General features: G+C 32.9%; 2 protein-coding genes and 1 long non-coding RNA gene across 4 annotated transcripts; 2 read left to right on the forward strand and 1 right to left on the reverse strand.

The window, feature by feature from the left end:
* Nucleotides 1-1,020: 1,020 nt before the first annotated feature.
* On the forward strand, nt 1,021-11,241 carry LOC148582060 (F-box/kelch-repeat protein At3g23880-like). 2 transcript variants are annotated; one of them, XM_088486814.1, is made up of 3 exons: nt 1,021-2,187; nt 3,577-4,649; nt 10,891-11,241. In XM_088486814.1, the coding sequence occupies exon 1, from the start codon at nt 1,021-1,023 to the stop codon at nt 2,164-2,166; it is 1,146 nt and encodes a 381-aa protein (XP_088342940.1). In that variant the 3' UTR covers nt 2,167-2,187; nt 3,577-4,649; nt 10,891-11,241. The 2 variants fall into 2 exon arrangements, 1 of the variants encoding a protein (XP_088342940.1); XR_015883338.1 differs by lacking the exon at nt 1,021-2,187 and adding an exon at nt 2,984-3,054.
* LOC107622026 (uncharacterized) lies at nt 3,374-5,020 on the reverse strand. The gene is made up of 2 exons (XR_001616037.3): nt 4,921-5,020; nt 3,374-4,622 (listed from the first exon to the last, which is right to left on the reverse strand). It is a non-coding gene; the product is annotated as an uncharacterized LOC107622026 (long non-coding RNA).
* Nucleotides 11,242-13,977: 2,736 nt separating the features above from the next.
* Nucleotides 13,978-15,138, forward strand: LOC107621200 (F-box/kelch-repeat protein At3g23880-like). Its single transcript, XM_016323235.2, has one exon. The coding sequence runs from the start codon at nt 13,978-13,980 to the stop codon at nt 15,136-15,138; it is 1,161 nt and encodes a 386-aa protein (XP_016178721.2).
* Nucleotides 15,139-16,329: the final 1,191 nt, after the last annotated feature.

The following is a 16,329-nucleotide window of genomic DNA, read 5'->3' on the forward strand; positions in this document are numbered from 1 at the left end:
TTGTCTTTAACTTCATCTTCTTCTTTCCAAGAAGTGAAACATTAAGCTTCCTTCTCCTAAAGAAGTCCAAGAACTCATTGGAAATGATCTTATCCAATAACACCTGAACAGAAGCAGAGAGTAATGTCCCTCCCACAATAGCAGCAGCCATATAAGACCCTACAGTTGCCAGTAATTAACAGTATTAATTTACAAGAGAAGTAGTGTGTAAGTAAGGATTAATATATAGCACACAAATTTCTCACAAACAAGTTTCTTAGTATTTGATGAATTTACAATTATACTTTAATCAGTTAATGATGATTATTCTTAAGTAATTAGTAACAAGTTAGAACAAATGAATAGGATAAATAGAACACTATAAGAGGACCAAAATGTGGTTTATTGATTCTATCAGCAGATGTTATTATAATCTCTCTCTCTCTAATTTTGGACCTCAGTAATTAAAGAAGAGAGAAAGAGAAAGACAAAGATGAATTCTTACCTTAGAAGTAGAATTTAGTCAAAAACCAAATGACATGATTAGAAGCAATTAGCAGAGCTTCTCTCAACTAAAATACTTCATTTCCTTCATATCCAGATCCAGCTGCTTCTTCTTTGATGAGAAGTCACTCAAAACTCAAAGTCAAAGACGAAGTCAACATCAACCTTAACAAAAAAATCAATAACAAATCTGAATTATTATCATTATTATTATTTAAAAGTAACTTAGGTAAAACTTTTTAAAGTTTAAAATTTAAAAATAACTAAAGTAGAGCTTTCTAAAATTAGTTTATATTTTTTAAAATTTAAAAGTCTAATATATTTTATATATTAGTTAATTTTTAAATTTAAAAATTAAATTTATATCTTTTATAATAATTTTAAATTTTAAAAATTATTTTATTAAACATAATTATTGTTACTTATATTTATTAAAAATTATTTTTAATTTAATTTACTGCGCTTTTTAAAAGCACTCTTTTAAAAAATAAAAGGTTTATAATGCCAAAACTACCTTTGCAATTGCATTTTGAGGGCATGCACATGGCGGCTCAACACCCAACAGCGGCGGTCCTCTTGTGTGAAGTGGTGATGGAGATCCTCTCTTGGATTCCTGCAAAGCCTGTCACGCGCCTGAAGCTTGTGTGCAAGTCATGGAACTCCATCATCTCCCACCCTCACTTCGTCAAACTTCACCTTCACCGTTCACCCAAAAATGCCATCGTCCTGTCTACGCTAACACCACCTTTCCCCAACAAAGAAGAAAAACAGAGCCTAGTGTTGAGTAGCGTTGAATCTTTCATCCAAAACCCATCATCCACTGTTGATGCTCAAGAGAATCGCCACTCTCTACACTTACAAGACTGGGTTTTGGATTCATGCAACGGGTTAGTTTGTGTGGCCCGTCTTCTTTTCCACCCCAACAACGATATTACCGATATCTGCTTTCGTTTATTGAACCCTCTCACAGGGTTTATTTCAGAGAACTCGCCGTGCTTACGTGTCAATGTGAATAATGTTTTTGGGTTTGGGTATGATGAGTCAAGTGACAGTTACAAGGTAGTGACTTTCATTCGGGATTCTTCTGGAACAGTAACTGCGCAAGTTTATAGCTTCCGTGGCAGTTCTTGGAAGACGATCAACAGTTTCCCTGCTTTTCCGTATTGTGTTGAAGCTAATGGCCAGTTCATCGGTGGCTCTCTTAATTGGCTAGGTGTCCGTAACCCGCATGGAGATGATTATCATTGGGCTGCTGTTACACTTGATATGTTAATGATTGTTTCTTTTGACCTGAAATCGGATACACATAAACAGATTCTGCTTCCAAAGGGTATCAATGAGATCCCCCGTCAAGAGCCAACTCTGGGAGTTTGGGGAAATAGGCTGTATCTTCTTTATGATTACAAGAACACTCATTTTATTGCATGGCAAATGAAGGAGTTTGGAGATGAAAATTCTTGGACTCAATTGCTAAAGATTAGTTTTCACCATCTCGGTGTTGAAACGCTATTTCCAGAATTTATATTTGAGAATGGAAATATCTTCATGTTGAGAGGCAGGCATTGTTTTGAGGAAGTTTTTTATGACCGAAGAGATAATAGTGTTAAACGCACTAATATCTTGGCCAACAATTGTTACTTCATTGCATTTGATTATGTTGAGAGCTTGGTTCAGCCTTGTTAAAATTCAGTCAGCAAAGTTCAGGTCATTGTGATTATTTTGGGTGTTTCCTTACTTTGGCTACTTCTTGTTGTTGGATCCAAATTGTAGACGGATCACTTTTATTTTGGCTGCAAACTTTATATATACAAGTGCATAAAATTCTAGCATTCTTATTGCTACTTGTTGCATAAGTTTATTAATTTTTGCTAATGGTTGGATGAAGTTTACAGACAAATTGATTTTTTCATTAGTTAGAATCTAGAACATGATTTTCGCGACCATCCCATTGTAAAAGTAATGAAATTTTCACTTTCTTTATTTAGTTATTGGTTACTTTATCTTTTCATGACATATGTTTTGTATGGTGAACAAGCTTGATGGCAAGCTGGAATCTTATTTATAGTAGTCATGGGATTGTACTAGTAGGAATGAGTAATGTAAGGATGGAAATAAAATATGACATCCTATTACCCTGCCAAAAGTACCCTAAGTATGCCCTATCTATGATGTAGATGCTCTATTTATGATGTATATACATTCATTAGTTTTTTCTGTGGAAATTATGTGACTATGTGAAGGTGGTTTTGATCCTGTGTATCTCCATTTCCAATAGTGTTGGAACCAAAAAACTTACGTGTCAGAGTATTGTTTTTAGTTCTTTTTTTCTTCGGAGTAAATTTGTGATGCAGCATATGATTTCTTGGATCTTTAGATACATGTCTAATAGGATTGCAACTAAAATAAGATTGCTTTCTTAGATTGTTACATACATGTCTAATAGGATGGTAACTATGTGTATTCTGAATTGTCAAATGTTTCTTATAGCTATCTTGTATTCCCAATTTGATAGGAATAGCAACTGCACAATGCAGCCACTGCCATGTTTAGTTTGCCTAATATAAAATTCAGGTACTGTAACTGTCATATATGCCATTTTGACAACTCAATCTATGCTTTGTAAGATCAAATCGTAGACTTGTAACCAATTTTTGACATCACTTATGCAAACAAAATATGAGTATTTTGAATACCAATTTTAAACTCTTGAACCATTATGTCTTTTTTAAAAATCCTTCTTTCTCTCTCTTTGTTTAAGCTATTCCAACAAATTTGGATCAATATTTATTTATTAATAGCTTGCAAAACTTTCATTGTGGAAGAAGTGAATGGAAAAATAAGTGCGTATATGCAAGTTACTAAATTACGGACTTAGTTGTCAAAGGAAATATAAACTACAATTTTTTAGAATTCAAAGTTCTCACAATTTTTGAGGAACAGAACTCTTTAACGTTTCCGGCAGACCATCTCTAGGGATGGCGGTCCGAGAAGGAATGCCTTCGATATGTAATTGTTCAAGAGAATTAAGACCAAGCATTAATTCACTGAATAGAATTGATGCATTGATAATGTTTCTGTTATCTACTTCAACAGAAAATTGTGACTCGAGTAGAGAACAACTGGATTAATGCACAAATACAGCATGTTTGCAAATGAGGAATCACCTAAGCAGTTGGGAAACCAGGTTCCACCATAGAATTTGATGGTTACTTTGTTCAAGTTTGTTGAAGGCTGCAGGTGCTCCAATACAAGATGTTGGGACTCTTGAGCAGTGCAGCTATCCCATTCTAATGATAGATCTTCAATTTGTTCTTTCTTCTTCATCTTGGCTTGTGAAGCATCACAGGGTTCAACAATTTTTTGTAGCTTTGAAATGCAGAGCTTCCCCTGCAAATTGAATTCGTCACCAGGTATTCGTCACCAACTTCTTCCAGGATTTTCTTACTTTTTGTCACATGTACTAAACTTTCTGCTATCCATAGCCGAACTAGCATCTCTTTTTCTAAGACTGAGTTCTTTGGAAAAATTGAACAATAAGCAAAGCAACGTTTCAAAGGAGCCGGAAGGAAATGATAGCTTAGTAGCAGAGCAGGTTGCACATTCAAATTTGGCAGATCCCAAATGTTACTTCTAAGTACCTTATTCCAATTATTTTTCGACAATTTGGTGCGAAGAAGACTCCCCAATTCAACTGCAGCTAAAGGCAAACCATCACATTTTTTCACAATTTCTCTTCCAATTCCTTCTAGGTTGGACCTTTCACTGGAATTATTTGCTCCAAATGCGTGTTCAGCAATCTTCACTATCAAGAGATGTCAAATGGAAGATAGGAAAGGTTTGCATAGCAGAGTATTCAAGTTATCACTATTTGTTGTTTTTGAGATAACCGATTCAAGCAGAGTCTTAATGACCCTGAAAACCATCAAAATCCTTTGAAACACATTCCCATGCTTTTAAATCAAACTTGTCTTTAACTTCATCTGCATCTTTCCAAGAAGTGAAACATTAAGCTTCCTTCTCCTAAAGAAGTCCAAGAACTCACTGGAAATGATCTTATCCAACAACACCTGAACAGAAGCAGAGAGTAATGCCCCTCCCACAATAGCAGCAGCCATATTTTCTTTGGTTTAAATAAGACCCTACAGTTAATGATGATTACAAGAGAAGTAGTGTGTAAGTAAGGATTAATAGCACACAAATTTCTCACAAACAAGTTTTTTAATATTTGATGGATTTACAACTATACTTTAATCAGTTAATGATGATTATTCTTAAGTAATTAGTAACAAATTAGAACAAATGAATAGCATAAAATTGAGAGCCATGAGAACCAAAATACGGTTTATTGATTCTATCAGCAAATGTTATTATAGTTTTTCCCTCTAATTTTGGACCTCACTAATCAAAGAAGAGAGGGAGAGAGAGCTGAATTCTTACCTTAGAAGTAGAATTTAGTTAGAAACCAAACTTAGCAGCCGAGCTTCTCTCAACTAAGATACTTCATTTCCTTCATTCATATCCAGATCCAGCTGCTTTTTGTTTGATGAGAAGTAACTCAAAACTCAAAGTCAACGTCAACCTTAACAAAAAAAAATCAATAAACTAATTAAAAAGATATTTATTTCAACAAATTAAAAGTGTCTGTACTTTGTATTTTTAAGAGAAAATGACACTTCCTTTTTTATGAAATGTCTAAAAAACATCCCTTTCCTTCAATTTACAGAACTTAAAATTTAAAAAATAAATTAACAAACTCTCAATCTCACTCAGATTCTTCATCTTTATCTCTCTCTCTCTTCTCTCATTCTTTATTTTTTTTATCTTTCTTTTCTATAAAAAATAAAATTAACAAAATAATATAATTTAAATAAAAAATATTATTATTATTGTTATTATATACATAGTTTTTATTTAGTTTTAAATTTTTACCGCTTATCTTTTTAATCTATATTTTCATTTCTCTTCTTTCAAATATTTATTACATATAATTTGAAGAGAATACTAATATTATAATTAAAAGTTAGAATCAAGATTCAATTATTTTAAAAAAATTAATTTTGAATTAATTTTATAACTATCAATATAAAATTTTTATGCTAATATCTAATTATATTTTTATATACACAGGAAGAAAAAATATTATTTTTAAATAGCAAGTATAAAAATTAATTATTCCTATTTGTGAAACAGACTTAATAGTTAACACCTAATTAAATATAAATATACACATTAAATTATTTTAAATTTTAGATAACGAATGTTAAAATTAATTATTAATAAAAATTAAACTTTTCATATAAAAATAATAACTAAAAATCTTATTATTTGATTTTTTTATCTATAGATATCTTGATGATTAGCCAAAAACTTCTGTCAACCTACTATTTTTTTGTATAAGTAATTTAATTTTATAAATCTTTTATACCATGTATAATTTTTACTATCAGAATAAAATAGATCATAATTTTAAAAAATTTATATCCTAATATTACAGATAAAAATATTAGTATTAATAAAATCCCAAAAATGTGTGCGATCAGAAATTTTACGTTTTCAGAATCGACGCTAATAATCTCCACTAACCACAACAATAACAAGACACATGTCATCTTTTTATTTCCTGGTCAATTTTAAAACCTAGCCATCAATTTAAATTTAAATTTAAATTCTCTAAATTTTAAAATGTGATCGCTCATGTTTAAATAAATTTTTTTTATATTTTTTTAATTCTATCTATTAAATAAATGATAAAAAATCACATCTTATTTTTTAAAATAAAATTTAAAATTTAAAAAATTCAAATCTCAACCATCTTATAATACAATTACATTTACGTTCTTCGTTTTATTTCGAGGGCATACACATGGCGCCTAAACACCCAACAGCGGCGGTCCTCTTGTGTGAAGTGGTGATGGAGATCCTCTCTTGGATTCCTGCAAAGCCTGTCACGCGCCTGAAGCTTGTGTGCAAGTCATGGAACTCCATCATCTCCCATCCTCACTTCGCCAAACTTCACCTTCACCGATCACCCAAAAATAGCATCCTCCTGATTACGCGAACACCACCTTTCCCCGAGAAAGAAAGAAAACAGGGCTTAGTGTTGAGTAGCGTTGAATCTTTCATCCAAAATCCATCATCCACTCTTGATGCTCAAGAGAATCGCCGCTCTCTACACGTAGAAGACTGTGTTGTGGGTTCATGCAACGGGTTGGTTTGTGTGTCCCATAGTCTTTTCCACCCCAACAACGATAATTTCGATATCTGGTTTCGTTTATGGAACCCTCTCATAGGGTTTATTTCAGGGAACTCGCCTTCGCCTTGCTTACGTGTCAATGGGCATGATGCTTTTGGGTTTGGGTATGATGAGTCAAGTGACAGTTACAAGGTAGTGATTGCCAGTCGGGATTATTCTTCTGGAACAGTAACTGCGCAGGTTTATAGCTTCCGTGGCAGTTCTTGGAAGAGGGTCAACAGTTTTCCTGCTTTTCCGTTTTTTGATGATAATGGCCACTTCATCGGTGGCACTCTTAATTGGTTAGGTCTCCGTAACCCGCATGGAGGTGATGATTATGATTGGGATGCTGTTACACTTGATATGTTAATGATTGTTTCTTTTGACCTGAAATCGGATACAAATAAACAGATTCTGCTTCCAAAGGGTATCGATGAGATCCCCCGTGAAGAGCCAAGTCTGGAAGTTTCGGGAAACAGCCTGTATCTTCTTCATGATTACAAGAACACTCATTTTATTGCATGGCAAATGAAGGAGTTTGGAGATGAAAATTCTTGGACTCAATTGCTAAAGATTAGTTTTGACCATCTCGGTGTTGAAATGCTATTGCTACCGGAGCTTATATTTGAGAATGGAAATATCTTCATGTTTATGGGCAGGCATTGTTTTGAGGAAGTTTTTTATGACCGAAGAGATAATAGTGTTAAACGCGTTAATATCAACAATCTTGACTTCGATGCATTTGATTATGTTGAGAGCTTGATTCAGCCTTTTTAAAATTCGGTTCCTATTCAAAGTTTTGCTTCTGCAGCCTTTTATTCTGTTATTTTAAATTCTTATATTTCATGTAGGTCCAGCAAAGTTCATGTCATACTTTAGCTACTTCTTGTTGTTGGGTCCAAATTTGTAGACAGATCACTTTTAATTTGGCTGCAAACTTTATATATACAATTGCATAAAATTCTAACATTCTTATCATGACTACTTGTTGCATAAGTTTATTCATTTTTGCTAATTGTTGGATGAAGTTTACAGACAAATGAAGTTGCGTTGATTTTTTCATTAGTAAAAATCTAGAACATCATTTTCTGGAGGGAAGATTGATTTTCGCAACCATCCCATTATAAAAGTAATGAAAAATTCACTTTATTTAGTTATTGGTTACTTTATCTTTTCATGACATATGTTTTGTATGGCGAACAAGCTTGATGGCAAGCTGAATTCTTATTTACAATAGTCATGGGATTATACTAATAGGAATGAATAATATAAGGATGGAAATAAATTATGACATCCTATTGCCCTGCCAAAAGTACCCTATCTATGATGTAGATGCTCTATCTATGATGTATATACTTTCATTAGTTTTTTTCGTGAAAATTATGTGACAATGTGAAGGTGGTTTTGATCCTGTGTATCTCCATTTTCAATGGTGTTGGAACAAAAAATCTTACGTGTCAGAGTATTATTTTTAGTTTTTTTTTATTCGAAGTAAATTTGTGATGCAGCATATGATTTCTTGGATCTTTAGATAGATGTCTAATACGATAGCAACTAAAATAAGATTGCTATCTTAGATTGTTACATACATGTCTAATAGGATGGTAATTATGTATATTCTAAATTTTGTTATTGTGAGATAGTTAGTACGAAAAAAAAAAAAGGATCAAATATTGACTAATGAGAGAATTTTTTCATGTACTTAAGATCTTAAAATGATGATGTAGAGGGATGGTTGGGAGGGGAGGGGTATCATAACAAAAACTTAATGAGGGAGCTGCTTTTAGTGTTCTATTGCTGTTTTGTCAATAAAATTATCAAGTCCAAGAATTACATATTACATTAGCAGCTGAAAATTTGTTTCAATGCATTAGAAAATGGTAAATTCTACTCTATCTTTTCTAAAATAAAGGGTAAATTACCCTTGTGACATATACAGTGATTATTCATAAATTATTCTACTATCAGAGCTCCAAAATTCACGTTATCTTCTCTTTTCTTTTCAATTAACGCTATGTTTTCTCTTAAAATTTGATAGTAATGTCATTTTCATAATCCGCACCAAATACACCTCTTCTTCTTCAATTTTAAAACCATAATTCCTCTCAAATCCAATCACCATTTCCAATCAATTATGTTAGAATTTTGAACTTGTTCATATATGCTTTCAATCTCCCATTTCAACGAACACATCTATTAATTTTTTAACTCTCTTGTTCCTAAGATTTTCTTCCTAATATTTTTCTTAAAATTCAGTTGGATCAACAATGATACTCCTCTTCAGATAACCAACCCTCATAGCCTTGTATAACTATATAACAAAAAAATTAACTAAAATATTAGTTAGTCATAAAAACAATAAGTCAATAATTACCATCTTAGAATTTTTATTATCTGAATAATGATTGAAAAATAATTTAAGAACAATTAAAGATAAAAAAATAAAATAAAATACCTTGGTGTCTCCTTTCACGCACCAATTACCATCATTTTTATCTAATATATCACAAATTTCTATCAGTTTTTTAGCTCCCTCATTTTTAGGATTTTCTAGTAATCGTATTAGAGATAGTAATTAGATTTGACGATCTCATTCAAACTTTGAAACTCTGATTGAAAGATAATTTATCAATAATCATTGTATATGTCACAATGGGTAATTTACCCTTTATTTTAGATAGGGCATAGTAGAGTTCACCTAGAAAAATCCTGCTAAAAGTCACAATTGACATTGAACTATAAAATGATAAGTTTGATGTAATCACTATTTGCTGACGTTGCTGTACTGCTAATACTAAGTTGTCCCCTGTTGCATTCATTAGAAAATTTTGTGTGCAAATTTAGTTTTCGATTTTGTCTTTATTATAGATCTCTACCTATTAATAAAACTGAATCTACAAGTTTTCTTGTAATCTAATTTTTACTACACATTTCAACACGCTTTAGCGGATTTTAGTTAAATCACGTGTGTTAACTGCATACTACTTTAGAACTCAATTGTCACTATTTTTAGAATTAATTACTTATATTACTCTTTTGAAACATATTACAAATATATCACTATTTTTGTATAATAATAATTTTTTTATTTGGTTTTGTGTGATTTTCTATGTTTTATGGATATTTTGACGTTAAAATTGGTTTTGAGAAAAAAGTCTAACTAAACAAGTTTGATTGGGAAGGGATAGTTTAAAGAGTTTAAAATATAAAAAAAATTAAAATTTCACAAAATAAAATATTTAATGATTATATAAAAACAATGACATATTGATAATATGCTTTAAGATGGTGAGTGAAGCAGACAGAGCACACTAAGTTGGAGAGAATTGAGAGAAGAAATTAAATGGAATTGATGAATAAACTCAATCTGAAGTGAATGATCTCAAATGAAAGTAGCTGATACACGTGGCTTATATAGCAGCAAACTACAACTAACTTAGCCTCTAACTAACTGATCCTACGTGGCAAGTAACAATAACTAACTCTACAACTATCATCTACTTAATTTAGTCACGCCAACTATGCACGCATGAGCTGAACTTGGCTGCATGAGGTTGCACCATATGCTGTGAGCTTCTCTTTATCAAGTAACACTGCCAATTAAGTTAACAAGTTAATAATTTTTTTTTTTTCAAATAGTGGCAATCAAGCATTTTCTGCTAAAACCTACGGAATGAAGGAAAGTGAATTTAAAAACGAAAAATGAAAGAAAATTATTCCATCAAATACATACAAAGATTCTATTGTTATTTGCTTTGATACTAATAATAAAAATCAGTCGATTAATTAACTTAATTAAAACAACTCCTATAAGTCATGTATTTTGTCATAAATTTATAACATACTACCATATAAAGTGGGAAAATGTTTGTATATTTCCAAAATAAATGTTACACGCACACCAAAATTCGATGGAGAATATTATCCTCTGCTTCAAGTTACAGCAAGTTTCCCACAACTCCACAAGCATGGTTCACAAATAGTTGTTAATGTTACAAGTGTGAAGAGTGTTGAAGTTAGTCCCACATTAAAAAAAGCAAAAAAGAGTGGAGATTTTATAAAATAAGAGATCCATTAACTTCTCTTTAACTTCATCTTCATCTGTCCAAGAAGTGAAACATTAAGCTTCCTTCTCCTAAAGCCATATTTTCTTTGGTTTAAATATGACCTTACAGTTGATGATTACAAGAGAAGTAGTTTGTAAGTAAGGATTAATAGTCGAAATGGCTATAAGAAACTATAGTTTGTTTTGGAAACAATTAAACAATACTTCGAGAGTTGGACAAGGCTCTTGCTAGGAAGAATGAATGCAATAGGTGGTTGATTGGTTTTTGTGCTATTATTTGAAATACTTGGCTGGAAAGGAATGATAGGATATTCAGGAATCAAGAAACACGTATTACGGAAGTTATCAACAAGTCAATTAGGAGCAACAAAGAGTGGACTGATTTTGATTCTACTAATTGTTGATGGCATGCCAGAGATGACTACAGTCTAATTTTCTGTTTTATTACTTAGTAACTTTGCTGCTCCACCTTGTTGGGTTGAGTTTTTATTTCAAAAAAATAGTCAAAATGATCTCGAAAAGAAGCACATACAAATTTCTCACAAACAAGTTTCTTAGTATGATGAGTTTGGAAAATTCTAATTTAATTTTCATGATGAACAAACATTATTGAAATAATTAATTACAAAATTATTAATTTGATTTTCATTTAACATATGTTAATTAATAATTTTGTGATACAGGTTTCTAATTGGGCCGAAAATAAAATTCTGATACAAACCCAATTAAATAAAAAAAATTCAGCCTTGGTTTGATGCTAGAATATATGATGAGTATGGCTGAATTGTTTATTGTGCTAATTGGGCCAGATTGAGTTATTATTATTACTACAAGCCCAAATGAATGCTTTCATATTTGCTCAATGCATGATCCAAAAATTCATCATGAAAGCAAATGTTATTTTTGGGCCAGAAATTAAATGTTGTTGCAACTAAACCCAATTTTATATTTGATAAAAGTTCCTCATGCATGATCCGGAACCAATGAAAAAAGGAAAGCAAAATTGCTTTCAACGGATCCAAGCATTTCACCATGTGATGGATTCCAAAATTCATTACATTGTCATTTATTGCATGGGAACTATGAGAGAGAAAACAAGACATTTGATTTGATTGTAGCACTTATGGTTACACGCTACTCAGCAAGGAAAGAATCATTTCATTTAATCTCATTCTCTTTCCTAATTCAATACTTTTCAAATTTCTCTCTTCTCTCTCTATTTGCTTCTCTTCTTCGGTTATTACACAGGAAACAATGGATGCCATGGAAGCTACATGGAGCTACCGAAGTGAAGGAAGGACAAGTCTAGAGACCATCACAATGATGGCAAGAAAACATAACAAAACAAAAGTGTGCTGTGGCTGAGATTTTCACCAAATATGGTTAGATTTGGTGAGATAGTCTCGAGCTCTTCATACTCAAAAAGGAAGAAGAAGATTCGGCCAACAAGGAGGAGACTCTTGGAGGCGTGACTTGTCTTTGATTCTGCTCAACTACCACAGGAAGTAGCTAGAGTGGCGAAGTGATGGTAGAGGCAGAGATTGAAGCAGATGAAGTCATCATCATCATGAAGCATCAAGGGCCAGAAATCCATCTTGGAGAGCAAGCCAAGGATGGAGAGCTCGGATTGATAAAAAGTGGTGACCAAGAAAGGACTAGAGGTAATTGCATGTTGGGTTTTGTATGGTTATCTCTTCTCTCTCTATATGCTCGAACCGGTTCTATTTCTTGAAGAAGAAGAAGTTGGCTTGGGTTTTGGCTTCAAGTGTGGAGGCTTCTCTCTTCTATAAAAAGGGAGAACAACCACTGTTTGGAGCAAGGAGTTAGAAGTAAGCAGTGAGAGTGCAAGGCACAGGATTCTCAGAGCTATCTAAGCTTACAGATTTTCTTCTCCTTCAATGTATTCTGTTTCGTATTTTTCTGTTTAATTTTGTCATGTCTTGAGTCTCATGGAAAAAAAGGCAAACAGTGATGTTTGTATGAAAAAGCCATAGAGCGGAAAAAGGCAGAGAGTGCAAAATTAAAAGAAAAAGCCATAGATGTCCTTAGAGTTCCTTTGTTCATCTATGTTGTGTTTCATGATTCTGTGGGAATCCCCTTGTAAGTTGGGTTAGCACTTTACAGTCTGTAATCAAGAAGATTATAGTGAAATTCCATCATGGTTGTGATGGAGACTGGATGTAGGCTGCACTGCACTTAGCAGCTGAACCAGGATATATCTGGGTGTAACTTTCTTTCTTCTCTACCCCAATTCTGTTTCTATTGCACAGGAGGTCAAACTGAAAAATATTTCGTGCCAAGTGACGAGACAAAAAAAAAAGTCTCGTGCCAAGTGACGAGATAAAAATAAAAGTCTCGTGGCTAAAGACGAGACAAAAATCAAAAAGTCTCCTGAAGTTATCTCAAAGGTCAGCAAGTGTTACTAAGCAAAAAGTGGGCTAAGATTCAACCCCCTTCTCTTAGCCACCGAAACCATAATAGTATTTGATGGATTTACAATTATACTTTAATTAGTTAATGATAAAAATTCTTAAGTAATTAATAACAAGTTAGAACAAATGAATAGGATAAAATAGAGAGCCATGAGAGGATCAAAATGTGGTTTATTAATTCTATAAGTAGATGTTATTACAGTCTCTCCCTCTAATTTTGGACCTCAGTAATTAAAGAAGAGAGAAAGAAAGAGAAAAAGAGAGCTGAACTCTTACCTTAGAAATAGAATTTAGTCAGAAACCAAATCATATGACTAGAAGCAATTAACAGCAGAGTTTCTCTCAATTAAAATACTTCATTTCCTTCGTATGATGAGAAGTAACTCCAAACTCAAAGTCATAGTCAAAGATAACGTCAACCTTAACAAAAAATCAATAAACTAATCTGTATTATTATTATTATTTAAAAATAATTAAAATAGAACTTTTTAAAGTTAGTTTGTATTTTTTAAAATTTAAAAGTCTAATGTATTTTATATTATATATTAACCAATTTTTAAATTTAACAATTAAAATTATATCTTTTATAGTATTTTTAAATTTTAAAAACTATTTTACCAAATATAATTATTACTACTTATATTTATTAAAAGTCATTTTTAATTTAATTTACCAAATATAAATACTACACTTTTAAAAACAATCTTTTAAAAAATAAAAGGTTTATAATGCCAAAACTACCTTTGCAATTGCATTTTGAGGGCATGCACATGGCGGCTCAACACCCAACAGCGGCGGTCCTCTTGTGTGAAGTGGTGATGGAGATCCTCTCTTGGATTCCTGCAAAGCCTGTCACGCGCCTGAAGCTTGTGTGCAAGTCATGGAACTCCATCATCTCCCACCCTCACTTCCTCAAACTTCACCTTCACCGATCACCCAAAAATGCCATCCTCCTCTTTACGCAAACAAAAGCGCTCACGCTCGGCGAAGAAGAAAAACAGGGCTTAGTGTTGAGTAGCGTTGAATCTTTCATTCAAAATCCATCATCCTCTCTTGATACTCAAGAGAATCGCCACTCTCTACACGTAGAAGACTGGGTTTCGGGTTCATGCAACGGGTTGGTTTGTGTGGCCCATATCGTTCTCTGCCACTGCCACCCCGGCAACGATATTTGCTATATCTGTTTTCGTTTATTAAACCCTCTCACAGGGTTTATTTCAGAGAACTCGCCGTGCTTACGTGTCAATGTGCACAATTCTTTTGGGTTTGGGTATGATGAGTCAAGTGACAGTTACAAGGTAGTGACTCTCATTCGAGATTCTTCTGGAATAGTAACTGCACAAGTTTATAGCTTCGGCGGCAGTTCTTGGAAGACGATCAACAGTCTCCCTGCTTTTCTGTATTTTGCTGAAGATACTAGTGGCCACTTCATCGGTGGCACTCTTAATTGGCTAGCTCTCCGTAACCTTCATGGAGATGATTATGATTGGGCTGATGTTACACTTGATATGTTAATGATTGTTTCTTTTGACCTGAAATCGGATACACATAAACAGATTCTGCTTCCAAAGGGTATCGATGAGATCCCCGGTCAAAAGCCAATTCTGGGAGTTTGGGGAAATAGCCTGTATCTTCTTCATGATTACAAGAACACTCATTTTATTGCATGGCAAATGAAGGAGTTTGGAGATGAAAATTCTTGGACTCAATTGCTAAAGATTAGTTTTCACCATCTCGGTGTTGAAACGCTATTTCCAGAGTTTATATTTGAGAATGGAAATATCTTCATGTTGATAGGCAGGCATCGTTTTGAGGAAGTATTTTATGACCGAAGAGATAATAGTGTTAAACGCGTTAATATCTTGGCCAACAATTGTTACTTCGAAGCATTTGATTATGTTGAGAGCTTGATTCAGCCTTGTTAAAATTCGGTTCCTTTTCAGCTTTTTGTTAAAACTTACTTGTCAGAGTATTGTTTTTAGTTCTTTTTTTTTATTCAGAGTAAATTTGTCATGCAGCATATGATTTCTTAGATCTTTAGATACATGTCTAATAGGATAGCAACTAATATAAGATTGCTTTCTTAGATTGTTACATACTTACATACATGTCTAATAGGATGGTAACTATGTGTATTCTGAATTTTGTTGCTGTGAGATAGTTAATACGAAGAAAAGATGATGAAATATTGACTAATGAGAGAATATTTTGCCACTGGAAAAGTTAGATGTACTTAAGATCTTAAAATGATGTTGTAGAGGGATGGTTGGGATGGAGGGTATCATAACAAAAACTTAATGAGGGAGCTGCTTTTAGTGTTCTATTGCTGTTTTGCCAACAAAATTATCAAGTCCAAGAATTACATATCACATTAGCAGCTGAAAATTTGTTTCAATGCAGTAGAAAATATGCTGCTAAAAGTCACAATTGACATTGAACTGTAAAACGGTAAGTTTGATGCTATCACTATTTGCTGACGTTGCTGCACTGCTAATACTAAGTTGTCCCTTGTTGAATTCACTAGAAACCTCAGCTCATGAATGAACTCATTTGAATTGTCAAATGTTTCTTATAGCTATGTTACATTCCCAATTTGAGAGGAATAGCAACTGCACAATGCAGCCACTGCCATGTTTAGTTTGCCTAATATAAAAGCCAGGTACTGTAACTGTCATATATTCCATTTTGACAACTGAATCTATGCTTTGTAAGATCAAATCGTAGACTTGTAACCAATTTTCGGCATCACTTATGCAAACAAAATATGAGTATTTTGAATACCAATTTTAAACTCTTGAACCATTATGTCTTTTTTAAAAATCCTTCTTTCTCTCTTTGTTTAAACTCTATTCCAACAAATTTGGATCAATATTTATTTATTAATAGCTTGCAAAACTTTCATTGCGGAAGAAGTGAATGGAAAAATAAGTGCGTATATGCAAATTACAAAATTACGGACTTAGTTGTCTAAGGAAATATAAACTACAATTTTTGAGAATTCAAAGTTCTCACAATTTTTGAGGAACAGAACTCTTTAACGTTTCCGGCAGACCATCTCTAGGGATGGCGGTCCGAGAAGGAATGCCTTCGATATGTAATTGTTCAAGAGAATTAAG

The sequence above is a fragment of the Arachis ipaensis genome, chromosome B10 (assembly GCF_059453495.1).
Source record: "Arachis ipaensis isolate K30076 ecotype BB chromosome B10, ASM5945349v1, whole genome shotgun sequence".
Taxonomy (NCBI): Eukaryota; Viridiplantae; Streptophyta; class Magnoliopsida; order Fabales; family Fabaceae; genus Arachis; species Arachis ipaensis.